Source organism: Rana temporaria, chromosome 4, assembly GCF_905171775.1.
Source record: "Rana temporaria chromosome 4, aRanTem1.1, whole genome shotgun sequence".
NCBI lineage: Eukaryota > Metazoa > Chordata > Amphibia > Anura > Ranidae > Rana > Rana temporaria.
The window spans coordinates 318,171,654-318,198,775 of record NC_053492.1 but is presented as its reverse complement, the minus strand read 5'-3'; the positions used below and the strand labels follow the sequence as shown (position 1 = coordinate 318,198,775).

General features: G+C 46.2%; 1 protein-coding gene across 2 annotated transcripts in view; it reads right to left on the bottom strand.

The window, feature by feature from the left end:
* The window catches only part of FMN2 (formin 2), a 152,041-nt gene that overhangs the window by 83,882 nt on the left and 41,037 nt on the right, over positions 1 to 27,122 (bottom strand). For both annotated transcript variants that reach the window (XR_005748711.1, XM_040350649.1), the window contains exon 4: positions 3,438 to 3,499. Coding sequence is in view for 1 of the 2 variants with exons in the window: in XM_040350649.1 (XP_040206583.1) it covers positions 3,438 to 3,499 (62 nt within the window). In the remaining variant the exon portion in view is untranslated. The remainder of the gene's footprint in view (positions 1 to 3,437; positions 3,500 to 27,122) is intronic.

Here is a 27,122-nt window from a genome sequence, read left to right as displayed (position 1 = left end):
AAACGTTTTTCCTTTAGTTGTACTAAGTAAATCAACCCCAATGATTTTCATATTTCCATATTTAGGTTTCGATGCATTACTGTTGAGAAAACTGATCCAAAAAGGCAGAGACTACTCAAATTTGACAATTATATTTTTAACCACTAGCTGACGGCCGTACGACTTTGTACGGCATCAGCGCGGCTCCCAAACTCTAACAGGCCGTCTTTTTACGGCCTCCCCTTTGCACGTTCCCCGCGCGCGCTCCCGAGCGCGCAGCGGGGGGAACTGCTGTGCTGGCCGTGTCCCTTGGACACAGCCAATCACAGATCGCCGTGAACGGCCAATCGGAGCGGCCGTTTCCTAGGCGATCTGTGCGGCCAATGAGAGATGATCTCATATGTTTACATATGAGATCATCTCTCATTCCCGGCTCTCGCAGACAGCGGTGCTGTCAGGGGAGAGAGGAGACGGATCTGTGTCTCTTGTACATAGAGACACAGATCGGTCACCCCCCTTCCCCCACAGTTAGAACACTAATTAGGCTACACATTTAACCCCTTCCTCACCCCCTAGTGTTAACCCCTTCCCTGCCAGTCACATTTATACAGTAATTAGTGCATATTTATAGCACTGATTGCAGTATAAATGTGAATGGCGCCAAAAATGTGTCAAAAGTGTCCGCCATAACGTCGCAGTCCCAATAAAAATCGCAGATCGCCGCCATTACTAGTAAAAAAAAAAAAAAATAATAATAATTCTGTCCCTTATTTTGTAGGCGCTATAACTTTTGCGCAAACCAGTCCCTTTTTGCGATTTTTTTTTTTTTTTTTACTAAAAATATGTAGAATACGTATCGGCCTAGACTGAGGATAAAAAAAAACCGTAAAAAAAAAATTGAGCTATTTATTATAGCAACAAGTAAAAAAATGTTTTTTTTTTCAAAATTGTCGCTTTATTTTTGTTTATAGCACAAAAAATAAAAACCGCAGAGGTGATCAAATACCACCAAAAGAAAGCTCTATTTGTGGGGAAAAAAGGACGTTAATTTTGTGTGGGAGCCACGTCGCACGACCACGCAATTGTCAGTTAAAGCGACGCAGTGCCGAATCGCAAAAAGTCCTCTGGTCAGGAAGGGGTTTAAGTGCCCAGTAAGGAAGTGGTTAAATTCCTTAACCACTTACGGACCCCCGCCACAGTTTTACGTTTGAAGAGAAATACCATTGTTATGGTAGCAGCTAGCTACCATAACCCTGGCATCCTTTTCTTCAGCGGGCGGTCCACTACAAGATAAAAGTGGTCTCTGTGGTAGATACGCCGCAAGATCACTTTTATCGGTGGCGGGAGAGGGGCCTCCCTTCTGCCGCTCTCCGGTGCCCTCCGCCTCTTACTGGAGCCGTCGGCAGCGGTGGATGCGATCCGGTCCTCTCTCATGCTGGGTATGGAGACGAGTGAGGGGAAGATGGCCCCCACCCATCTCCATACCATAGCAGGGCGAAAGCGACGTCAAAACTTCACTTTCGCCCATAGGTCTTAAAGGGACATTTTTTTTTTTTTTATGACATAATTTTTTTTTTTATTGCATTGTAGTCCAAATGAGTGAGTGAGAAAACGTATATAGCGCAACACATGCAAAGTGAATCGCCTCTGGGTGCTTTTTGACCCCAGGTCTCATATTTAGGAGATTTGCTTTTTTACATGTTTACATTCCTTGTAATAGGAATAAAAGTGACCCATTTTTTTTTTTTTAAACAGTGTCAAAATAAATAAAATAAAGTAAAATAAATAATAAAAAAAAATTTTTTCTTTTAAAGTGCCCCGTCCAGACGATCTTGCACGCAGAAGCAAACGCATATGTGAGCAGCGCCCACATATGAAAACGGTGTTCAAACCACACATGTGAGGTATCGTCGCAATCGGTAGAGTGAGAGCAATAATTCTAGCCCTAGACCTCCTCTGTAAATCAAAAGATGCAACCTGTAGAATTTTTTAAACGTCGCCTATGGAGATTTTTAAGGGTAAAAGTTTGTCGCCATTCCACGAGCGTGCACGACTTTGAAGCATGACCTGTTGGGTAACAATTTACTCGGCGTAACATTATCTTTTACAATATAAAAATAAATTGGGCTAACTTTACTGTTGTCTTATTTTTTTAATTTAAATTTTTTATTTTTTTTAAAAAAGTGCGCTTTTAAGACCGCTGCAAAAAAACGGTGTGACAAAAAGTATTGCAAAGACCGCCATTTTATTCTCTAGGGTGTTAGAAAAAAGTATATATAATGTTTGGGGGTTCTAAGTCATTTTCCAGCAAAAAAAAATGTTTTTAACTGTAAACACCAAATCTCACAAAGAGGCTCGGTCCTTAAGTGGTTAAATACTGCATGCCTGGACCACTACTTAATTACAGCATGCTTTTAATTATTTATTTCCTTTTGTGAATTGAGTTTAACGCCTTTTCATACTGTATTTAACAAGTGTTTTCAGTGTTTTGCAGTGAATACGGCGGTTTCAGGATCGCATGCGATATTTAGGGAAAATGTGTCCAGACACCTAAATACCGTATGCGATCTGCTTTAGTGAATGAAGCCCAGAGTGGATTTCTTGAAAATTATAAAAATGCCCTTTGTTGAAACCTAGAATCATTCAAGAAAGGGGTCTGTATGCTGTGCTTTATTTATATTACTGCACGTTTCTATGAACAAATTGCAATAATCCAAAGTATAGCGTAAGGTTTGTTGCTTCTACTACAAGGTTTGTTATCAGGTACTGTGTATTTTAAAGGGGTTGTAAAGGTAAAAAAAAAAAATCCCCTAAATAGCTTCCTTTACCTTAGTGCAGTCCTCTTTCACTTACCTCATCCTTCCATTTTGCTTTTAAATGTCCTTATTTCTTCTGGGAAATCCTCACTTCCTGTTCTTCTGTCTGTAACTACACATTGTAATGCAAGGCTTTCTCCCTGGTGTGGAGAAAGCCTCTTGAGGGGGTGAGAAGGAGTGTCAGGACACCCACTAACACACAGCTCCTTTCGCTATCTGCAAAGTAGAGAGTGTCCTGACTTGCCTGCTCGCCCCCTCCCCCCTCAAGAGGCTTTCTCCACACCAGGGAGAAAGCCTTGCATTACGGTGTGGAGTTACAGACAGAAGAACAGGAAGTGAGAATTTCTCAGAAGAAATAAGGACATTTAAAAGCAAAATGGAAGGATGAGGTAAGTGAAGGAGGACTGCACTAAGGTAAAGGAAGCTATTTAGGGAATTGTTTTTTTTTACCTTTACAACCCCTTTAAGCTTTTATCTAACAACAATAACAAATAAAATTGTATCTTGCTTAACCTATTCATAAACTGGTGTTACACATGAAAAGTAACCAAACAAAAACTATATGATACTCATATACTCATGATATAGACAGTTTAAAAATAATAGTAAATAAGCTGAATGCTTTGCTGCTTAATTACTCACCTCATGTTCCTCTGCAAATTCTCTTGGTTTTTCGGAAAGTCCAAATCCAGATGAGCATTTCTCTGATAAAAATAAATTAGTAAAATACATTTTTATGAAGATGAAACCATAGATATGTCTCTTACACACAGAATACTATTACCAATTTTTTTATTTTTTTTATTTAATTCATTCTTATCCTTTGGATTTCATGTCTTCATACCTTTAATTTGTATCTCTTGCTCTCCCCTTTAAGCTCTGCACCATATATAGAAGCACTTATGTGTATTTTTGGCCAGATTACTGTAAATGCAAGATACTGATGTAAAAGCATAATACAGGCAGTCCCAGAGGTACGAACACCTGAGTTATGAATGACTCCTACTTACAAACGACCTCAATGCCAGCCGCTTGTGCTCCACGCTGGTCCCTGATAACTCTAAGCAGCTATCGTGAAGCGCCGGACACTTCCCACACTGCATTACTACATGTAGTCATGGCCAGAAGAGCCCCAGATACCATAACTGCATGCCCAGAGGCCCCCAGCATATCCCACATCCATGCACAGGCTGAAGTTACATTTAAAAATGCACTGTTCTGACTTACACACAAATTCCACTTAGGAACAAACCTACAGTCCCTATTGTTTTTGTAACTCAGGGACTGCCTGTGTGCATAGAAACATAAGCGAGCTGTTGCAGATAAACCAATTTTTTTGTTTACAAAAGTTTATTGAATATTTTAGTGAAAACATACATACTTATCAAAAAGAAATTGACATAGTACAGAAGTCAACATAGTATTGCTGAATGGACTATGAAGTCCAGAGTAAGGTAACATTGCATGCCATATCTTTAGGTAATAATAAAAAAAGAAAACATGTTGCTCAGTGGTATATGAGGAAGAAAAGATATATGAAAAACATATAAAATGAGGTTAATCTTGTTGAGGAATGGTCCAATTTGACCATTTAGTGTTATACACCTGTAAGCTATCATTAAGGCTGCATTCACACCTAAGCGACAGCCGCGTACGCGTGTAGCGGCAGATTTGCCGCGATTACGAATGTATCTTTTTTTTTTTTCTAAAGTATTCCCATTGCTGTCTATGGGAAAACGCGCCTGTCGCGTGAAAAAAAGGGTCCGGGACTTTTTTTCAGGCGACAGGCGTTGCGCGTCTATGAGATGTGAACCATCTCCATAGACGGCAATGGGAATTCTCCCCTCAAGCGACAGAAGCGTCCCGCGTCGGGCGTTTTGTCGCTTAGGTGTGAATGGGGCCTTAGTGTGTGATAAACTCTTTCCGAAAGTTTAATCGCCTCCATTCTCTCAAGTACCTGTGGCCAGGAGATATTACTGGATCTCCAATTAAGTGCAACCATCCACTGAATTGAGCTACATAGAGAGTGGAATAATCTGGTGCAATGGATGGGGACACCTGGTATCTTGGCATACAAGACACATATTTGAGGTGTGGGAGTAATTTTATGGCCTGAGGACCTCTCGAATTTAGCAACCGCCGACCTCCAAATTTGGTCCAGAAGAGGGCAGTTCCAGAAAGTGTGTAATAATGTGCCTGGTTCTGTGCAGCCACTAAAGCAGTTCGGGGAGATTGAAGGGTAGAATATATGTAGTTTGGAGGGGGTAAGGTACCATCTGGAAAAAAGTTTCATTGGGGTCTCTCTAAAGGAGATAGCTTTGTTGCATTTTCTGAGGTTTTCTGCCATGGTGCACCATGTGTCTGGAGGAATAGTGTCATTCAGATCGCCATCCCAGTGAAGCATATAAATAAGCTTATTTTTCCTGATTTCTGCTGTGACATGTCATGTTTGTGACCTATTTTTATTAAAAAAGAACGTTTTTTGGTGTGCGGCTGTCCTAGTCTTCCTCTTCAGTTTTTGCATAATTTGGTGGTATTCGCAATCCTCACAGAGCGTGAGGACAGGAGATCTGAAATCTGGCTAAACCACACAGGAGACATCTGAACTGACTGTCAGGGCACTGATCATCAGTGTCCTATTAATCAGTGCAGCCCCAACAGTGCCCACCAGTGCTGCTAATCATTGCCCATCAGTGATGCCTATCAGTGCCTCCTATCATTGCCACATATCAGTGCCCATCAGTGCCGCCTATCAGTGCCACCAGTGCCACTTATGAGTGCCATCCATCAGTGCCGCCTATTAGTGCTGCCTATCAGTGTCCATTAGTGCTGCATATCAGTGCCCATCAGTGCTGCATATCAGTGTAGCCTCATCAGTGCCTCCTCATAAGTGCCCATCAGCGTCGCCTCATCGGTGTCCATCCGTGCCACCTCATCAGTGCCCATCAGTGCAGCATATCAGTGCATATCAGCGAAGGAGAAAAACTACTTATTTACAAAATTTTATAACAGATTTTTTTTTCCCATTAGTTTGCCAAAAAAAGAGAAAATCCAGTGGTGATTAAATACCACAAAAAGAAAGCTCTATCTGTTTAAAAAAAATGATACAAATTTAGTTTGGGCACAGTGTTGCATGACCGCGCAACTGGAAAACTCCTGGCAGAGGAAGAACATTCTGGCATGATAAATATTAATGTAAGACATTTGACTCTCCCCACCCTACGCTCTGCAACCCCCTCCCAAAAGCAGGTGGGATTAATCAAATACCCAGCTAAGAAAACCCTGACCAGGCAAAAACAGTAGATCACTGCTTCACTGATTACAGTGTCTGATTACAGTGTCTTTGGCTTTTATCATTTCTAAGCTTTTGACTATCACAACATCTTATTTGCATATTTGTTCAAGGCTACTGGTTCAGCATTGCAGCCAGAGGGTCATCATGTCAGATATAGCATTTTAAGGAGGATTTTAGGATTAAGTTCACCTGCTGGTGGTACTATCCTGCTCTGGGTTGTTTGCTGCAGTTCCACTGTCCACCAGCAGGTGTCTCCCAGAAGCCAGTAGGTTCTGATCAGCCACACCTGGCTCCAGCTGCCAGGTGGATATTTAACTACTTCCCGACGGCCGTACGACTATGTACGGCCGCAGGGTGGCTCTGAATCTCTGGGAGGCCGTCTTTTTACGGCCGCCCCTTTCCTCGTTCCCTGCGCGCGCTCCCGAGCGAGCATCGGGGAACTCCTGTACTGGCCGTGTCCCTTGGACACAGCCAATCACAGATCGCGGTTAATAGCCAATCACAGTGGCTATTTACAGCGCGATTGTGTGGCCAATGAGAGATGATCTCAAATGTAAACATATGAGATCATCTCTCATTGCCGGCTCTCCCTCCTCACACAAACAGCGCGTGTGAGGAGAGAGAGAGAATCTGTGAGTGATACAAAGTATTACAAAGTGTTACAACCTGTAAAAAGTGTTACAAAGTACCCAGTGCCCAATCAGTGCCCAGTGATACCTGTGCCACCAGTGTCCACCTGTGCCACCAGTGTCCACCTGTGCCACCAGTGCCCACCAGTGCCCATTGCCCACCTGTGCCCAGTGCCCACCTGTGATCAGTGCCCACCTGTGATCAGTGCCCATCTGCCACCTCAGTGCGTATCAGTGCCCACCTGTGCCACCTCATCAGTGCCCACCTGTACCGCCTCATCGTGTACATCAGTACCCATCTCAGTGCCATCTGTGCCGCCTCATTAGTGCCATCTGTGCCGCCTCAGTACCATCTGTGCCGCCTCATCAGTGCCATCTGTGCCGCCTCATCAGTGCACATCTGTGCAATCAATCAGTGCACATCTGTGCCGCCTCATCAGTGCACATCTATTCCACCTCATCGGTACCCATCTGTTCCACCTCATCGGTACCCATCTCTGCCACCTCAGTACCCATCTCTGCCACATCAGTACCCATCTCTGCCCATCTGTGCCGCCTCAGTGCACATCTGTGCCACACACCTGTGAAGTCGCCAGCAACAATGTCAAAACGTCTCTTTTCCGCCGAGCAGGCATATGAAATTATTTCCGCGGCTGACGAGAGCAACGGGGAGCTCTCTTCTTCCGATTCGGATTCTCATTCGGATGTAGACTATGAGCCAGTCTACAGTGGAACAGAGACCGGCTCAGAGGGGGAAGATAGTCAGCCCGCCAAAAGAAGGCGCTCTGAGGAGGCAGTGGCATCCACCAGCCCCGTCATGCCATCCACCAGCGCCGTCATGCCATCCACCAGCCCCGTCATGCCATCCACCAGCCCCGCAGTGCCATCCACCAGCACCGTCATGCCATCCACCAGCACCGTCATGCCATCCACCAGCACCGAAGTGCCATCCATCAATACCGAAGTGCCATCCACCAGCACCGCAGTACCTTGGCAACAAAGCACAATGATCCCATGCCAGCCTTCCCTATGCCCTTCAGTACCCCTTGTGGCTTCCTCCAAATTCCGGAGAAGCCAACATTCCCCCTTTCACTGCCCAGCCAAGAGTCCAGGTAAACACGGACAATATTTCCCCAATTCATTTTTTTGATTTATTTTTTACTGAGGAACTGCTATCTAGCATTGTGGCCCAGTGCAACTTATATGCCCAACAATTTATTTCCAACAATCCAACATCGTCTTATGCCCGTCCCTTCCATTGGAGAGACCTAACAGTGGAGGAGTTTAGGATTTTTTTAGGCCTCACCTTTTGCATGGGACTCAAAAAATGAAAAGCATTCCTTTTGGTCAAAACACCCCATTTATCATATGCCAATCTTCTCTGCAACAATGCCCAGATGCCGATATTTCATGATCATGAGGTTCCTCCACTTCAATGATAACACCCAGTGCCTTCCCCGGAATCACCCAAATTTTGACAGGCTTTTCAAAATTCGCCCCTTATTAAATTATTTTTCTGAATTATTCCCCCAAATATATACCCCGGAACAACACATATGTGTAGATGAGTCCCTCGTTAAATTTTGTGGCCGACTGAAAATAAAGCAGTTTATCCCCAGCAAAAGGGCCCGCTATGGGGTGAAGGTTTATAAACTTTGTGAACGAGCCACAGGGTACCTGTATTCCTTCTTGGTCTACGAAGGGAAGGACACCCAGCTGCATCCCCCCAATTGCCCAGACTACTTGGGAACAAGTGGAACAAGTGGAAAAGTGGTTTGGCAACTTATCAACCCCCTACTTGATAAAGGCTACCACTTGTACGTCGATAACTTTTATACATCTCTCCCCCTGTTCCACAACCTTCATCGGAAGCAGATCCCAGCATGTGGCACGGCAAGAAAGAACAGGAAAGGCTTTCCTCAAAGCCTTGTGAATAAGAAGCTGAGGAAAGGGGAATCGGCAAGTCTGCGCAACAAGGAGGTTCTGGCAGTGAAGTGGAAGGACAGAAGAGATGTATATATGTTGTCTTCCATCCACAACAATTCATTTGTGGAAACCCGCAGAAGGCGTGGCACCACCATCCAAAAGCCCACATGTATCCGGGACTACAATTCGTTCATGGGGGGGGGTCGACTTTAACGACCAAATGTTGGAACCATACGTTGCCACAAGACGCACGTACCATTGGTACAAAAAAGTAGCATTTTTTTTTTAATTTGGCCATATACAATTCCTGTATAATTTATCGTAAGTCCACCCAAAACCCCCTACCCTTCCTCGGCTACCAGGAGGAAATCACCACTGCCCTGATATTCCAGAACGCCCTCCCCCGAAACATCCGATCAGATGTTCTAAGTCGACTCTGCGAACAACACTTCCCAGATAAAGTCCCCCCCACAGCATCAGGCCGACGAGGTCAAAAAAAAATGTAAGGTGTGTGCCAGTGAAGGAGTCAGACGAGACACAGTTTATTATTGTTCCGAGTGTCCTTCGCAACCAGGCCTCTGTGTAACTGACTGTTTTCGCCGTTACCATACTAAACTAAATTATTAGTTTAGTATGGTAAACGTAATCCTCCGTTCCTGCCTTCACACACCTTCACACCCCTTATGCCACTGCCTGCTTTGTAACTGACCCCGGCTTGTTATTGGACCACGCTTCTGCCTAACAATTTTGTAATACCTCTGCCTGATCTGGAATTGACCCTGGACTGTTTTTCGACCATTCTTCTGCTCAACGATTCTGTAATGCCTCTGCCTGATCTGGAATTGACCCTGGACTGTTTTTCGACCACTCTTCTGCCTAACTATTCTGTAATGCCTCTGCCTGATCTGTAACTGACCTTGGACTGTTTGACCATGCCTTTTGCCTGCCTCTTGGACTGATCTTGTACCCTGCTACTGGACTAGTGGGATTCAACACAGGGGTCTCACATATGTGAGGGGCTCCAGAAAAGTTTTTCTGGGTGAAGAAAACAATTTTTTTGGTTTTCTCATCCTAGATTAGGGTCTGGTTGCTCGGAGGCTTCAAAGAGATTTGGGTGGGAGAAGCCTCTACCCCTGTCCCCATTCTGTCCTGAACGAGGCCCTACTTCTGCCTGCTGCCTGTAGGACCTATGCCATCATGCCTCTGCCTGTTGCATGAACTGACCACACAACATGGACCTGCCTACTACCAGGGCCAATATTTTTGGCACTGCTGAAAATATGTCTGCCTGCACTAACCCTGACGGGACAGTAGCCCTGCCTGGACAATTGTGTATGCCGTTGCTGACCAAGTCCCTGCCTGCTGCCTGGACCAGTGCTATCCTGCTGTGTAGAACTGCGCTACAATTACCACAGGTAATCTTTTGTTTTTACGCTTTGCTCAGCATAATGTATTTTGGGGTGTAATTCTTGGTATGTGCATGCTATGTGTCTCTGGAACACCTGACGGTGTTCCTTGCATGTTGGATCTCTGTATGTGGTCAGGCTGTGTAAAAGTCTCACACATGTGGTTTCGTTGTACTCAGGTGGAGTAGCAGAATGTATTTTGGGGTGTAATTTTTGCTATCTAAATGCTATGTGTTGGAAATATCTTATAAACGGACAACTTTGTGTAAAAAAAATGCGTTTTCATTTTTTTTCTACATGTTCCAAAAACTTCTGGAAAAAAGACTCATTATGCCTCATAGATTATACGTTGGGGTGTTAGCTTTCCAAAATGGGGTCACTTTGTGGGTAATTCCATTGTCCTGGTGTTCCAGGGCCTTCAAAACTGTAATAGGTAGTCAACTAGTTAGATGTGCAATTTATGCTCCTAAAACCCCTGATGGCGCTCCCTGCATGTTGGGCCTCTGTATGTGGCCAGGCAGTGAAAAGTCTCACACATGGGGTATCGTTTTACTCAGGAGGAGTATCAGAATTTATTTTGGGGTGTCATTTGAGGTATGCACATGCCATGTGAGAGAAATAAGCTATTACAATGACAATTTTGAGAATTTTTTAAAATTAAAATCTTAGGGCCAGATCCACAGCCAGCCGCCGTAACTTAAATATTGCCATTTAAGTTACACTGCCGCAAAATTTCTACCTAAGTGCCCGATCCACAAAGCACTTACCTAGAAATTTTCGGCTGTGTAACTTAAATCCGTCCGGCGCAAGGCGTTCCTATTCAAATGGGGCGAGTCCGTACTGCGCATGCTCACGACGTCATTTTCCCGACGTGCTTAGCGCGGTTTTACGTTGCGCCGGGTTTTGAGAATCGCGACGGGCGTAAAAAAAAAAATACGAGTTGCGGCAGGAAAAAAAATTTGAAAAAAAAAGACGGCGACGCGGGATAGAAGGGTCTACTTTTACAAGGCCTAAACAGTTTAGGCCTTGTAAAAGCAGCCCTAATATTGCATTTGCAAACTAATACTTACGGAGAAAAAACGAAGCATAAAAGCTTTGTGGATCTCCGTAAGTGCTAATTTGCATACCCGAAGCGGCATTTTCGACGAGAAATGCCCCCAGCGGCGGCCGAGGTACTGCATCCTAAGATCCAACAGTGTAAGTCCCTTACACATGTCGGATCTTCTTCCTATCTTTTGTAAACTGATTCTGTGGATCAGTTCCAAAGATAGAAACAGGGATACGACGGCGTATCAGTAGATACGCCGTCGTATCCCTTTTGTGGATCTGGCCCTTAATTTTGCAAAGTATTGTGGGAAAAAATTACAACTTCAAATAACTCACCATGCCTCTTACTAAATACCTTGGAATGTCTACTTTCCAAAAAAGGGTTATTTGGGGGGCATTTGTACTTTCCTGGCTTGTTAGGGTCTCAAGAAATGAGATAGGCCTTCAAGAGGAGTTCCACCCAAATTTGGAACTTCCTCTTAACCCACTCCTCTCCCCCTTACATGCCACATTTGGCATGTAATTTTTTTGGGGGGGGAGTGGGGGCTTCAGCACGAGTGGGACTTCCTGTCCCACTTCCTCCTTCCTGTAGGCGACTAAGCTTAGTCGCCTTCAGGAAGTGGCTGCTGTAGGCGATCGCCTAGGACACGTCACAGGTCCTAGGCGATCTCCTGGCCAATTACACGGCGCGGCGCCGGGCCGCTCGCGCATGCGCAGTGCCGCGCCGCTCGCGCTCGCGCATGCGCAGTGGGTGCCCGGCCGTGAAGCCGAAAGCTGTCACGGCCGGGTGCCCACACTGAAGATGAAGACGCCGGCCGGGGAGGGGGGGAGAGGAGCGGAGCCCCGGCCGGCGCGTCGCTGGAGCGCTGGAACAGGTAAGTGCCTGTTTATTAAAAGCCAGCAGCTACACTTTTTGTTGCTGCTGACTTTTAATAAACATACAAATGGCTGGAACTCCCCTTTAAGTACATCAGGTGTGATCAGATGTGATAATTTTTTATGATTTGCACTATAGCTTGTAGACTCTAAAACTTTCACACAGACCAAATAATTTCCCAACATTTTGGGTTATTTTTATAAAAGACCTGTAGCAGTATAAATTGTGGCCAAAATTTATGAAGAAAAATTAATAATTTGCTAAATTTTATCACAGAAACTAAGAAAAAAACATTTTTTTTCTAAATTTTCAGTCTTTTTTCATTAATAGCGCAAAAAATAAAAAACTCAGAGGTGATCAAATACCACCAAAAGAAAGCTCTATTTGTATGAAAAAAAAAGGACAAAAAAATAATTTGGGTACAATGTTGCATGACTGAGTAATTGTCATTCAAAGTGTGAGAGCCCTGAAAGCTCAAAATTGGTCTGGTCAGGAGGGGTGTTTAAGTGCCCAGTAAGGAAGTGGTTAAGGCTGCTTCCTTCCCCCAGGGCGTCACTATTCTGTCTGCTTGCCTCCTTGCTACCAGCTTGTGCCTGATAACTTTCCTGAACCTTCCAGTGTCCTGATCCGTCCTGCACCCCTCTGCCTCGTTCTATGCCCTTGTACTCAGTCGTGTTCCCTTCCTTGCATCCCTGTTGCATTTGTCCATAAAGTTGTAGATATTGTATATAGATAGCATTAGTTATTCTTGTTTTTGTTTGCTGGAGTGGTTTATGCTTTCACTGGTTGCTGTATATGTTTATAGGTGTGTGTTCACTGAAAATAAATATCACTTTAATGATAAATACTTTGTTTGGTCTCAGTTCCTCTGTGTAGCTATGTGTCTGGTGGTCTTAGCTGCTCATCCTGACAGAGGAACAATGGCAGCTTCGATATATAACTCATGACATGTTCACTATAAAGCTTCAGGCATATATTAAAACAGTTATTGCACTTATGTATTCATTAACATAACTAATTAAATGTATTGTAAAATTGCACCTAGAATTTAATTTGTCTTGATGTCAACCTTTAATTTAGTTTAAAAGAGAACTGGATGCTGAGGGGCACTTCACTGTGTGGTACATACAGTATCTCACAAAAGTGAGTACACCCCTCACATTTTTGTAAATATTTTATTATATCTTTTCATGTAACAACACTGAAGAAATTACACTTTGAAGAAGTGAGTGTACAGCTTGTATAACAGTGTAAATTTGCTGTCCCCTCAAAATAACTCAACACACAGACATTAATGTCTAAACCGCTGGCAACAATCCTCTTGGGCATGGAGTTCACCAGAGCTTCCCAGGTTGCCACTGGAGTCCTCTTGCACTCCTCCATGACAACATCACGGAGCTGGTGGATGTTAGAGACCTTGCGCTCCTCCACCTTCCATTTGAGGATGCCCCACAGATGCTTAATAGGGTTCAGGTCTGGAGACATGCTTGGCCAGTCCATCACCTTAACCCTCAGCTTCTTTTTTTTAAATCAGAATTTTTTTTTATTGTGCCATCAAAATAAAAAATAGGTTACAAACCACCATTAAAGCGGTTGTAAAGGTAAATGTTTTTTCACCTTAATGCATCCTATGCATTAAGGTGAAAAAACATCCGATGGTGCCGCCCCCCCCCCCCGAAACCCCCGTTTTACTTACCTGACCCCTCGAAAGTCCTGCGCGCGTCCACGTGATCCTCTTCAGTTCCCAGCCTGGCCGTTGATTGGCTAGGCTGGATGGATTGATAGCAGCGCAGCCATTGGCTGGCGCTGCTGTCAATCACAGCGGATGACGCAGGGCGCCGGGGGGCAGGGCCGAGTGATACAGTCGGCGGCTATGCCCGCCGCTGTATCATGGGAGCGCGCTCGCACAAGCTTTCCACCATGCGAGCTTGCTCGCATGAAGGTGGAAAGCTTTTGCAAGGAGGAGCCGAGACAGCCGCCGAGGGACCCCAGAAGACAGGGTTAGGGGACACTCTGTGCAAAACAAGCTGCACAGTGGAGGTAAGTATAACATGTTTGTTATTTAAAAAAAAAAAAAAGTTTGCCTTTAGTGACCCTTTAAGAAAATCACAATTAACACAGCAATAAGAACATGTACATCATGTGGAATACAATAGTGGCACCAAAATTGTCATCATGACACATGTTGCTAGAAAAAAATTGTTAGACAGTGTCAGGCAGGCAAGAACAGCCCTACCCCCCAACACTACCACACATGAGGCCAACGGGCCACAACTTAAACACTACATTCACAGTCCGCGCACATAAGCTGAACCACTTTCCCCCAAACATCAAAAACATATGCCAAAAGTGCCACTCCCATGTAGTATGCACTCCCACCAGATGCTGATACAGTATGTAAGATGCTCCCGTATAAGGATGAGGTTAACCTGTTCAATCCAGTGTTTCTTGGTCGGGACATGTGGGGATAACCAAAATATAGCCACTAACTTTCGTGCTAAGTACAATAGTCTGATTACTGCAATATTAATTGATTGAGGGTAAAGTTCTTCATCCACTGCACCCAATATACATAATAATAGGGGGTCCAAAGGGACCACACCGAGGAAATAACCTCAGTGACATTACCCCGGAACCGGTGCAGCCAAGGACAGCACCACATCAGATGGATAAGCGATCCCTGCACCCCGCAATGTTTAGGGCATAGAGAAGAATCTCTTCTTCCCCAACGGAACAGTTGAATAGGTGTGCGGTAGGCCCTATGTAACAAAAACAAGTGAGACAACCTATGAGACTGTGAAACTGAAGTGAGAGGACCTGCTTGTAAGCATGCGTCCCATGCTTTACCATTGATAACCCCTAGGTCTTCCGTCCAACCTCTTCTACATGGTAAAGTCGCTGAATTCTGTAAAGGCTGGAATAAATATGGGATATTAGGCCCTTTTTCTCCTTACCAAAAAAACATCTTTTATCAAGGGATGGCTAGACAGTTGGAGGACAGAAATCTGACCCTGGGCCTGCAGGGCATGCCGGAGCTGCAAGTATCTATAGAATTGGTGCCTAGGAAGGTTGAATTCAGTCTGCATTTCCTGAAATGATTTAAGTACATTTTGAGCATATAATTGAGCAATATTGTGGATGCCGGCCAGTCTCCAGGATAGGAAGCCATCTAATTTAGACACTTCCACTAAATTGGGATTGTCCCAAAGCGGTGTATCCGCAATAAATCCCGAGATGCGCAAGCTAGACCTCACCATGGATCATAATTTCTTAAGGAGGACTACAGTAGGCGCCGCCTGTGGCAGGTGAGGAAACCCTGCCTCCAAACACGCCAGTACTGAAGTGTTCCATGTCCCCGTTCGCAACAAGTTTTCAATAGAGTCAGATTCGGTTAAGTGCCCTAACCCACCCAAATGCTGTAACTGAGAAACAACAAAATAGAACTTGGGGTTGGGGACTGCAGCTCCTCCCTGATCTTTATCATATTGTAATGTGGAGTGACTAATGCGGGCACATTTTTTCTTCCAAATCAGAGACCTAAATAGGGTATCTATCTGAGTGAACCATCTGCGGGGTATCCACTGAGGAGAATTGTGCATGATATATAAGAGTTGAGGGCACCACACCATTTTGATCAGGTTTATCCTACCTATAACTGATAGTGGGAGTTTGCACCAAGCGTTACATGTCATTTGGAATCTTTTAAAAAGAGGAAGGAGATTCTCCTCTAAGTACATAAGTGGATCAGCCAACACCTGGACACCCAAATATTTAAAAGATGAGACTATCTTCATGGACCTTGCAGCATCCGGCAGCAAAGCTATTGGGCCATCTACAGGCAAAAGGACATACTTACTCCAATTAATGGAAAATCCTGACAAGGAGCCAAAATGTTTAATCAACTCCATAGCCGCAGTAAGGGAGGTATCCACATCCCCTAAATATAATAACGTCTCGTCCGCGTAAAGGGAAACCTTCTCCATGCTCAAACCTCTGCTGAAACCAATGATCGATGGGGACGATCGTATCAGAGCTGCCAACGGCTCAAGGGCTAACACAAACAACAGGGGCATCAATGGGCACCCCCGTCTTGTGCCTCTAAACAAAGGGATAGAGTCCGAAAGGTCTCCATTCACGTGGATCCTAGCCGTGGGGGCCGCATATAACAATCGCACCCACCTAATGAAAGTGTCACCCAAACCAAAGCGACCCAATACCTCCCACAAATAGGGCCATTCGACGCTGTCAAAAGCTTTGGCAGTGTCCAATGAAAGAATCGCTCTCTGGCCTACATTATCAGCAGGTACCTAGAGATTAAGAAAGAGGCGTCTGATATTAAGGGCTGTTGACCGAGAGGGAATGAACCCTGATTGATCCCTATGGACTTATTTATGTATAACTTTGGCCAGTCTGGTAGCTAACACCCTTGCCAGTAATTTCACATTCAGTCGTCAATAAAGAAATGGGCCTGTAAGAATCTGGGAAGTGGGCCTCCTTACCAGGTTTTAACAGTAACACAATTATTGCTTCATTCATGGATTGAGGCAGGCTACCCCTTTCCAAAGCATCCACAAAGACCTCCCTCAAATGAGGTATCAGTACGTCTGGGTAGCGCCTGCATACCTCCGCCGGCAAGCCATCCGAGCCCGGAGACTTACCCGGAGAGGAAAGCGCCAGCGCCTCCAACATCTTGTCAGCCGTGAGCGGGGCATTCAATTGCTCCACATCCAGGGTCGAGAGATGCGGGATGGGACACCGGTCCAAAAAAGAGGCAATCTCCCCCACCGTAGGCGACACCTTAGAGGAACACACATCAGCATAAAAATCCCTGAAAGTGGATAAAATATCCACATGAGAGGATACCAGAGCCCCGATGAAGTAGTAATTGCCAACCCTCAGCTTCTTTAGCAAGGCAGTGGTCGTCTTGGAGGTGTGTTTGGGGTCGTTATCATGTCTCCGAAGGGAGGGGATCATGATCTGCTTCAGTATGTCACAGTACATGTTGGCACAGTACATATATTTAAAGCGGAGTTCCACCCAAAAATTGAACTTCCGCTTTAAATGACCATGACCCCCTGGCATGCCACAATTGGCATGTAATTTTTTTGGGGGGGAGCGGATACCCTCTTTTTAGGGCAATCCAGCTCCCACTTCCTCCCGGGGCTCTGCGGCACCAGAAAGGAAGTTCACCTCTCCCCCCTCCCTCTGTGCAATCTTCTCGGACAGGTCCCAGAAGATTGCCTGGCCAATCACAGTGAAGCCACAGCCGGGCGCCCACAGTCACGATGCTGGTGCAGAGGAGCGGGGCTTCATACTACCGCATCGCTGGACCATGGGACAGATGGGTGTCCGATCATTAAAAGTCGCAGCTACACTTTTTGTAGCTGCTGACTTCTATATGGGTGGAACTCCACTTTAATTACAAAAAAATTGCGTTTCTACCTATTTAAATTTGATTATACAAATATATTAATAGTATCACAACTTAAGTATTGCAAAAAGCTCCCATAAAAAGTGATATTCCTTCATGCAAATCTCTATCAAGTGCAATCCCCAGTGAGACAATCATCTACCATGAAACAATAAGCAAAACTCAAGGGATAAAAAGACCTTTGATTACTGATTATTAGTATCATGCAAAAATGATTATGTAGGCCATCAGATCGATCGTGGACATCTAGGTAACATCTCTAGATCCAGGGGGAATTGTTGCAGCACAGATCATAAACAAGCACAAAGACAGACTATAGTGTGTGATTCTATTTACTGAATACTGAAAAATTTAAAAAAATCCACTCATTTAAAGTGCAGTGTAGTACTAAAAATATTATGTGTCGGAGGTGCATGCGCGGCAGCTCCCAAGATAGCCGTCTGCTTCTAGAGCTCCGCTCCACCACGGCCCTGTAACCGCCACCGGAGCTCTCAGGGCACCCCCCCAGCACTCTCACCGGGATATTAGAGTGTGGAAAACCCCTGGGAACACGCGGATGTCCTCGGCGCTGGCCCGGAGGGACTTGGCATGCCAGATGGCGGCATCTCCCAGCCCCCTCAGCTATGCCAAAATGGCGGTGGCGCCACAAGGCCTTCACTATGCAGACGACACAGAGGACACGATTGCTGACCAGGACCTAATACCTCCACCATCCCCTGGTACTGATTAGCCCCCTGCCCCAGGCCTCATCCCCAGCTTCCACGGAATCTTTGCTGGGTAGACTGAGCTCTGGCCCCGCATCTACCCCCATGCTGGATCAACACACAGGCCTACTCCTGGAGGTCAGTGATGCTGCTGATTCTACTGACTTCCCATCCATGATGAAAGCTTTTGCACAAATGCGTTCTAAAAGCCTGGCCCTGAATGCAGCCCAGATTACTTCATCCATCCATGCGGATCTGCAGCAAATTGGGATGAGAATGGACACAATTGAGAAAAAGGTTGATCCACCAGTGGCTCTGATTAATCAAAACACAACCAGGCTGCAAGATGTTCGGGATCAATTGGAAACTGCTTTTGCAAAGATCGACGACCTCGAGAAGCGATTGAGACGCTATAACTTTAGGATCAGGGGGCTCCCCGAATCGGAGAAAGAAGTACAGGCAGCTGTGAAATCTTTCATAAAAAGCCTCATTCCATGATCACCGCCTGGAGCTAGACAGAGCTCACAGAGCCCTTCAACCCCCCCTCCCCGCTCAGATCCCCAGAGACATCATAGTGAAACCTCACTATTATTCAGTAAAGGAGGAAGTGATGAGGAAACCTAGGAATTTGGGTAACCTAACTCTGCATGGTCAAAAAATTCAGATTTTTGCCAATCTTTCACCATACACAGTTCAGAAAAGGCGATCACTTGAACCGTTACTGCAGCTTCTGATGGAGAAAGAAATCACTTATAGATGGTCATTCCCCCTCCGCTTTTCCTACAAGAACAAAAGCTTTGGCTTCTCATCTCTGGCTGAGGGGGAGCGCCTCCTGATACATCTGGGGATTTTATCCCAGGACCCCCCCATGCAGACTGACAGAAGCACCCCGGCCTCTACAAAGAGACCCCCGCCAGTGAGCCCGTTGCAGCACACCTGGCTGAAACAAGGTTCCAAGCGCTCCAAGGAAAATCTCCCGCCTTGATGGTCATCTTCCCTTTATCGGATCAGGGATCTGATCTGCGGCATTTCCACTTTGTCTACATATTTGTGTGACTTCCCCGCTCCTTCCCTTATTGAAAGCCCACGCTGGAGCTGAACTCCTGCCTACAGTGACTCGGCTAATGTTTTACTTAACCACTTTAATTTTGCAGGTTGCACGGCTGGGCCATCTCTCCTGGACTGGGGATGGGGTGGGTGGTTATTATCCGTCCTATGTATGGGGAACTTACACGGTGGCTTTCCCCTTTGGCTGTCTGTAATCTCTTGTGGGGTCTCTCTGTTCTCAATTGTTTTGCATTGATCATTTTTTTTCCGTGTTAAGGTAATAGTTATGATGTCTAAGTTTTTACTGACAGTATCCTCTGAACAGCCGGCTGAGGTGATGCCTCCCGTTGGGCAGAGGAAGGTTTATAGGATGCCCCTGGGGGTGTTCCCCATAGTGGGCTGACTGTAACGATCCGCGCTCCTTTCGTGTCCTGCTCTCTCCCCCCGTTTTCACTTTGATAGTCAGGTTGTTATTTTTGGTTCGCATTCATGTAACCAGCTTCTCTTTCTTCCTCTCTTTTTTCACACCTTTTTTTCTTTTTCTTTCTCTTTTTTTTTTCTCCATGGGTTCCGCAGCTGTTCCGCAGCTGTCTCTGGCCTCACGTCCCTGGGCCCGTGTCTTCGCCATCTCCATGCTACAGGCTTCCTGGTGAGTACCTCTCTCTAGTACAAGGTGAGCCACAATTTTTTAGCTTAGTCCTACCCACTCTGATCCATGGCTAATGCACATCCTTCCACACCATCCCTCAAGATTATCTCCCATAACGCTCAGGGTCTTAACTCCCCCGTTAAACACAGGAAACATTTCCAGTAATACCACTCCATGCATGCAGACATTCTCATGTTACAGGAAACCCACTTCCCATCCACGTTTAAACCCACATTTCTCCATCAGCGTTACCCTCAATTTTTCTTAGCTTCGGCGGATAACAAGACCAAAGGGGTGGCCATCTGCTTTGCTAAACACATTAATCTCTCTCAACCGGAGTCTGTTGTTGACCCTCAAAGGCGCTGCATCCTGGTTTCTGGCCACATTGACGGAGAGTTATATACCTTTGTTTCATACTATACCCCCAATAAAGGTCAGAGACTCTTTTTTGACTCTCTACTACACAAGCGCATCTCAAGGGGACAGTGTTTATTGGCAGAGACTCTAACATTGCCTTCGATTTCTCTCTTGACAAATCGGGGAATGGGAAATCGATACCCAAGCGTCCCTCCAAACAAAGTGTTAAAATAGCTAAACTGTTAAACTCTGCAGGGTTGATTGATGTTTAGAGAGAGGCAAACCCACACACAAAGGACTATACACATTTGTCAGCCCCACACAACTCATTTGCCAGGATAGACCACATTTTCACTCGCTCCTCAACGATACGTTTGATCAGAGGTTCCAAGATTGTAGAGACATCCCTCTCAGGCCCCGTACACACGGCCGAGGAACTCGACGTGCCAAACACATCGAGTTCCCCGGCGAGTTCAGCCCTGAAGCCGCCGAGGAGCTCGGCGGGCCGAGTTCTCCCATAGAACAACGAGAAAATAGAGAACATGTTCTCTATTTTCTCGACGAGTTCCTCGGCGGCTCCATCGGGCCGAAAGTGTACACACGACAGAGTTTCTCGGCAGAATCCGGCTCTGACCGAGTTTCTCGCTGAATTCCGCCGAGAAACTCTGTCGTGTGTACGGGGCCTCAGACCACTCGATGGTCACTTTGACCACGATACGGTCTTCTGGAGTTAGAGGCCCCCTTTGCTGGCGTTTGCAGGAGCCCCTATTGAGTGACCCAATACAGTGTACCCTTCTGGAGGAAGCAATTAAGGAATATTTTCTTATCAAAGTCTCCCCTTCTACCATCTGGGCGGGGCATAATTCAGTTATCAGGGGAAAACTCATACAGATGGATTCGAGACTCAAGGCAGAACACAAGGCAGACACACTGAAGCTTACGGAGGACTTTCGTTCCCTTGCAAAAAGCACACAAACGACATCCCAAGGCCGAATCTCTTGCGAAAACAAGACACAGCCTGAGCCCAACTTAACTTGAAACTGACAACAGACGCAGAAAGGCACCTTAGATGGATCGGGGCAACATTTTATTCCCAGAGAGACAGAATTAGGTCTAAATTAGCCGTAAAGCTGAGTCCTAAACAACACTCTCTAGCATTCCCCAAAATTCGGGCGACCTCGGGAGACCTGATGCAGAACCCAATCATAGATAGTTTTTTACAGTTCTACTCTGATCTATACAAACCAAACCAACCTCCCCTGGGCTCACTACGAAATACATTTTTAGACGTTCTCCCTTTGCCCACTCTGTCTACAGATCATAGAGATTTCCTTGAGAGCCCGTTCACTCAAAAGGAAATACTGGATACCATTAAATCCCTTAAGCTAGGTTCCTCACCTGGACCGGATGTTTTTTCCACTGGTTACTACAAAAAATTTGGCTACTGTCTGGCTCCGCATCTGGCTTGGATGTTCAACTCTCTCAGGGAGGGAACCCCCTTGGGTATGGACCTGAATTCTGCTTATAGCTCAGTGATTCCCAAACCTGATAAGGACGCTAGTGAAGTGAGTAATTACTGCCCGATCTCGCTCATCAATAATGATGTTAAGATTATGACCAAAATCATTTATGATATAAAGATCACGGCCATTGACATAATTTTGCTTCTCAAATCACAGTGGGGTGGGTGACCCCCGCAAAAAGTTTTTTACTCTCCATAGACCCCCACAAGACTTTGATTCGATAGATTGGGCATACCTGTCTGATATCTTGGGGAGATGGGGCTTTGGCCCATATATCTTTTTTTTTAAAGGTAAATTTTTATTTTGAAATTTTTGTACATACAAAACAGACAATACAACAAACACACATCCTAGGCGAACATCGCCCGGTACATCATTTTACAAAACTTTGGTAGCTGGTACACATTGAGCATTTTCATAAAAACACACAGAGAAAGGTGGGAGAAAAACAACAGAATCGTTAATTTACTCACTTAGATCTATTCAACGGGCAGAGGTATCAGTCAAAGTTCAAGGAGCAGGAGGTATGGTGCTCTCGGAATCAACCCAAGAGCCCCAGACCTTCAAGAATTTTTTTGGACACCCTCTGGCCTCATATGTCATCTTATACAGCGGTATAGCACGATTGATGGTGGTGAGCAAGAAGGTAATGGTAGGTAAGGATGGAGACTTCCAGTGGAAGGTTATAGACTTCTTAGCATAGAACAGTACTATCCGCAGGAAGGTTTGCATATTCTTAGATATAGTCTCGTCATCAATGTGGCCCAGTAAACACCTCAGAGGATTACATATATTGGGTATCTCAGTCAGCGAGCTAATGAAGGCCGTGACCTCCGACCAGAACTTCCTAATCGGAGCACACTCCCACATCATATGAAAGAACGTGCCATCGGCCGCGCCGCATCCGGAGCATAGCGCTGAGGGGATTCTGCTCAGTTTGAACAGTAAGCATGGTGTGAAGTAGGATCTGTATAACAGTTTGGTCTGTATTACCTTGTCACGGGACGAAATGACAGAAGGGACCTGGAGGGGCAATACCTCCTGCCAGATCTCCTCCGTCAGTTCAGGGATGTCGGCTTTCCAGCTAGCAGCCGCTTTGCTCAGCCTTTGAGTCGTAGTGTGCAGGAGAGACCCATAATATGTGGAGACTAACTTGGTGTGCGAGGGGTCAGTTAGTAGTCGCTCCAGCCGAGAAAGCTGGATGACTATGTTACGAAGGCCAAACTGCGTTGCTGCAGTGTGGCGTATCTGTAGGTAAAGGAAGTAAGCCGTGCGTGTCAGATTATAGTCTCTACGAAATTCCTCAAAAGTACGAAACACATTGCCTGAGAACAGATGTACAATAGTTTTTACCCCCCTTTTCGACCAGTATCCCCCATCCGATCTACGGAAAAATTCCGGAAGGTTCGGATTCCCCCACAGTGGAGTGTTCGGTGAGTATGTATTACTGCTGGAGGGGACTTGCAAGTTAGTGAGTTTAATAATCCGTAGAGTCATAGCTATAATACTCGTTCCCTCCCGCCCCCCAAGGGACATACGATGAATCAAATTTTGCAGGGATTCATAGGAGGTGAGGATGGCTGCCTCCAATGCAGTGGCTGCATTGTTGGCTTCGGGGTAAAACCACCAGTGTACGTGGGCCAATTGAGAGGCAATATAATACATTTGAAGGCAGGGGAGGGCCAATCCGCCCTCCAGTACTGGTAACTGAAGGGTGTCCTTGGCAATCCTGACCACCCCCCCTCCCCACAAAAAGGAGGTGAGGATGGAATCTATCTCTTTGAATTTATTTTTTGTGACATACACTGGCGAATTACCCAAAACATACAGAAATCGTGGCAAGAAAATCATCTTAAAAATATTAATTCTACCCAGTAATGTTAATGGAAGATTAGCCCAGGTTTTGAAAGTAGTTTTCAAGCGCCCTATGAGGGGGTCTAAATTAGTCTTGACATAGGAGGCCATGGGAAGTTGTATTATGACTCCCAAGTACCGGAAGGAGCTGACTATCTGTAGTGGACAAGATGGTGGTAGCCGGACCGACGTCGCCTGGTCCATCATAAACAGAATGGACTTGTCCCAATTAACCTGGAATCCCGAAAAGTGGCCAAACCTCCCAATGAGATCCAGCAGGGTCGGGAGGGACGACTGGGGGTCCGACAAGTATATTAACATGTCATCAGCGTAGAGAGATACCTTCTCCTCTAGACCCCCGATCGTCAGCCCCGCGACTGCCCCACAGGACCTCACCAACGCCGCCAGAGGCTCTATTGCCAGCGCAAAGAGCAGCGGCGACAGAGGGCACCCCTGTCTGGTGCCTCTCTTTATTGGAAAGGGATCAGATATGGCTGCGTTCACTCTTAGTCTAGCAGTGGGCTTCGAGTACAGTAGTTGCACCCACCTGATAAAGGTATTGCCGAATCCAAACTTCGCCAGGACCTCCAGCAGGTAAGGCCATTCGACCGAGTCAAATGCCTTATGTGCATCTAAGGACAGAACGGCCCTAGAGCCCATGTCTTCATGGGTTGCCTGCAGATTAGTGAATAATCTACGTAGGTTGATGGAGGTCGATCGCCCCGGGATGAACCCGGTTTGGTCTGCACCAATAATGGTAGTAATGACCGTGTTCAGTCGCCGGGCAAGTACCTTTGCTAGAATTTTTACGTCCGAATTAATGAGTGAGATCGGCCTGTAAGATTCACAGAGGAGGTGATCCTTGTGTGGCTTAGGAATAAGGACAATCAGTGCCTCTGATGTAGAAGGCGGCAGCTGCCCCGTCCTGATAGCAAAATCATACACCCTGCCCAGATGAGGCACAAGCAGATCCCTGTACTGCATATACCACTCGATGGGGAAACCATCCAATCCCGGTGTTTTGTTTCTGGCAAAGGATTGGATAGCCTCCCCAATTTCCTCAGCCATCAGAGGAGCGTCAAGGAGTGTCGCCTGTTGGGCCTGAAGCCTAGGCAGTGAGATTTCAGAAAGATAGTCATCCAATTCCACAATTGTGTAATGTGCTCTAGTAGCATAAAGGGAAGAATAAAATGTGACAAAGGCCTCCATGATCTCCTTATTCTGTTCTACTACAATTCCCCCGGAATCCTTAATCCTAGGTATACTACAAGGCTGGTAGTCCGGTCTGGAGAGATACGCCAGGAGGCGACTGTTTTTATCCCCAAACTCAAAGATCCGCTGATTCTGATACAGCAGCTTCTTCTGAGTACGCTCCAAAAGCACCAGGTCCAGTTCCCTGGCCCCATGCTTCCAAGCGGCGTGTGTCTCAGGAGAGGGGGTTGCTGAATAAGCGGCCTCTGCCTCTCTGAGAGACCTCTCTGCATCTGTCAGTCTCGATAGCGAGGCCTTGCGCGTCTGACCAATGGCCGCAGCAAAAGAGCCACGTGTGGTGGCCTTAAAGGCGTCCCACACCATCGGAACTGAGGCGCTCTGCCTGTTAGTCACCCAGTAAGAACCCATCTCTGTCATACACTGGTTCACCACAACCTCATCCGCCAACCATAACGGGCTCGGTCGCCACACTCGATAGGAGGAGGGAGAGGTGCCCAGGGCGAGGTCCACCAACAAAGGGGAATGATCAGACACCGCCCTAGGGAGGTACTTGACCTCAGTCACCGAATTGAACAGATCTGACGAGACCAAACATAAATCAATACGGGATAAAGTACCGTGAGACTCAGAATGACAAGAATACTCCCTCCCATCCGCATGCTTCCACCTCCAGACCTCCACCAAGTCAAATTGAGTTAAAAAGGATCCCAAGGGGGTGGGAGGTAGTGTAGAGCAACGCAACCTATCTATGGAATTATCCAATACTGTATTGTAGTCACCCGCTATCAATAAGGGACCCTCCGCTATCGCCAATATGGAGTTCATTACCCGCTCAAAGAATACTTTAGTGAATGGGGGCGGAGCATATAAGCTAGTTAACGTATATGGTTTACCCATGAATTCCATAACGACAATCACAAAGCAACCATTAGGATCAAGCTTAACATGTTTAATGCTAACTGGTGCCGATTTGGCAATAAGGATGGACGTGCCCCTGGCATAAGTAGAGTATGTGGAGTGGAGAGCATAAGCGATTTTTGCCCGCTTAAGGGCCATTACTCTAGAGCCCTGGAGGTGGGTTTCCTGGAGTAGGATCACATGCGGATTATGACGTGCCAAATATTCAAACATCAACGATCTTTTCACTTTTGAATTAAGCCCCCGTACATTCCACGACACAAAACGTAATTTAGACATGAAAAAGCATGTAGTGTATGGCTGGAGGAACCCATTCCTCGCCGCACGCCGGGAGTAGCCAGAAACTGGCGCCCGACGCACCACGAGGGATGCGTACACTAAGGAGTAAGTCAGAAACATATAACAATGCTCCAGCAATACATAATATCAGGTGCATAGTAGCAAGGCCAGCTAGTCCGGCCCATAGATAGACATGCAACAACAAGTACCAGCATTTCAGAAAAAGTGCAAAAAACACAAAAACAGTCCCGAACAAAAGTCCCTGAACAGCCCAACCCACCCTAACCCTCCCGGCTCCCAAACCCAAACATATGAGAGCTTTGTTCCCAAAACCAAAATTGCAAGGCGGGGTGGCCATGACTCAAACCCCCCAACAACAATCCCTGAGAAGTGGTAGAGGTCCTTAGACGCTGGCTGCCGTCCGCGACCGCACAGAACAAACATATCAGGTGATCCCGAATCAGGATGGTGGATTCAAAAAACAGCAGGTAAGGTGTTCAAAAAATGGGAGAAGAAAAGGCAAAGAAAATAATAGTAAATGCATCAGCAGGAACAGGATGACCACAGCCCTCCAGGCTGGACAAATAGTGTGCAAACAATGGCACAGGGGAGTACCCCACCACCCCAAAATATTTGAGAGAAGGGTTGTCAAGGAAAGTACACTCAGCATGTTCACTTTCAGTGTGGGGGCGACCTTCGGTCCTGGTTCCTGCGTTCCGGACGTCCCAGGGTGTCCACCCAGTGGGATGCCTCCTTAGGATCAGTAAAGAAGAAGGCCTTGCCCTGGTAGATGATTCTTAGACGAGCAGGATACAGCATGCCGTAGGGAAGCTGAAGCTCACGGAGCCTGCGTTTAATGGCAATGAAGGTGGCCCGTTGCTTTTGTGTGGCTACTGAGAAATCAGGAAAAATGGTTATTCCGCTTCCATTAAAGGACACTCTTCCCTTCTCCCTGGCAGCTCTGAGAACAGCCTCCCTGTCCCTGAAATGAAGCAGCTTGATAATCATGGCCCGTGGTGGGGCCCCAGGAGGAAGGGGGCGCATGGGGACTCTGTGTGCCCTTTCAATGGCGAATAGTGGCGAGAAGGTGGGAGCGCCAAACGTGGAGATCAGCCATCTTTCCATAAACATTTCTGGGGTCCTACCCTCAGACCCCTCTGGGAACCCCAGGAA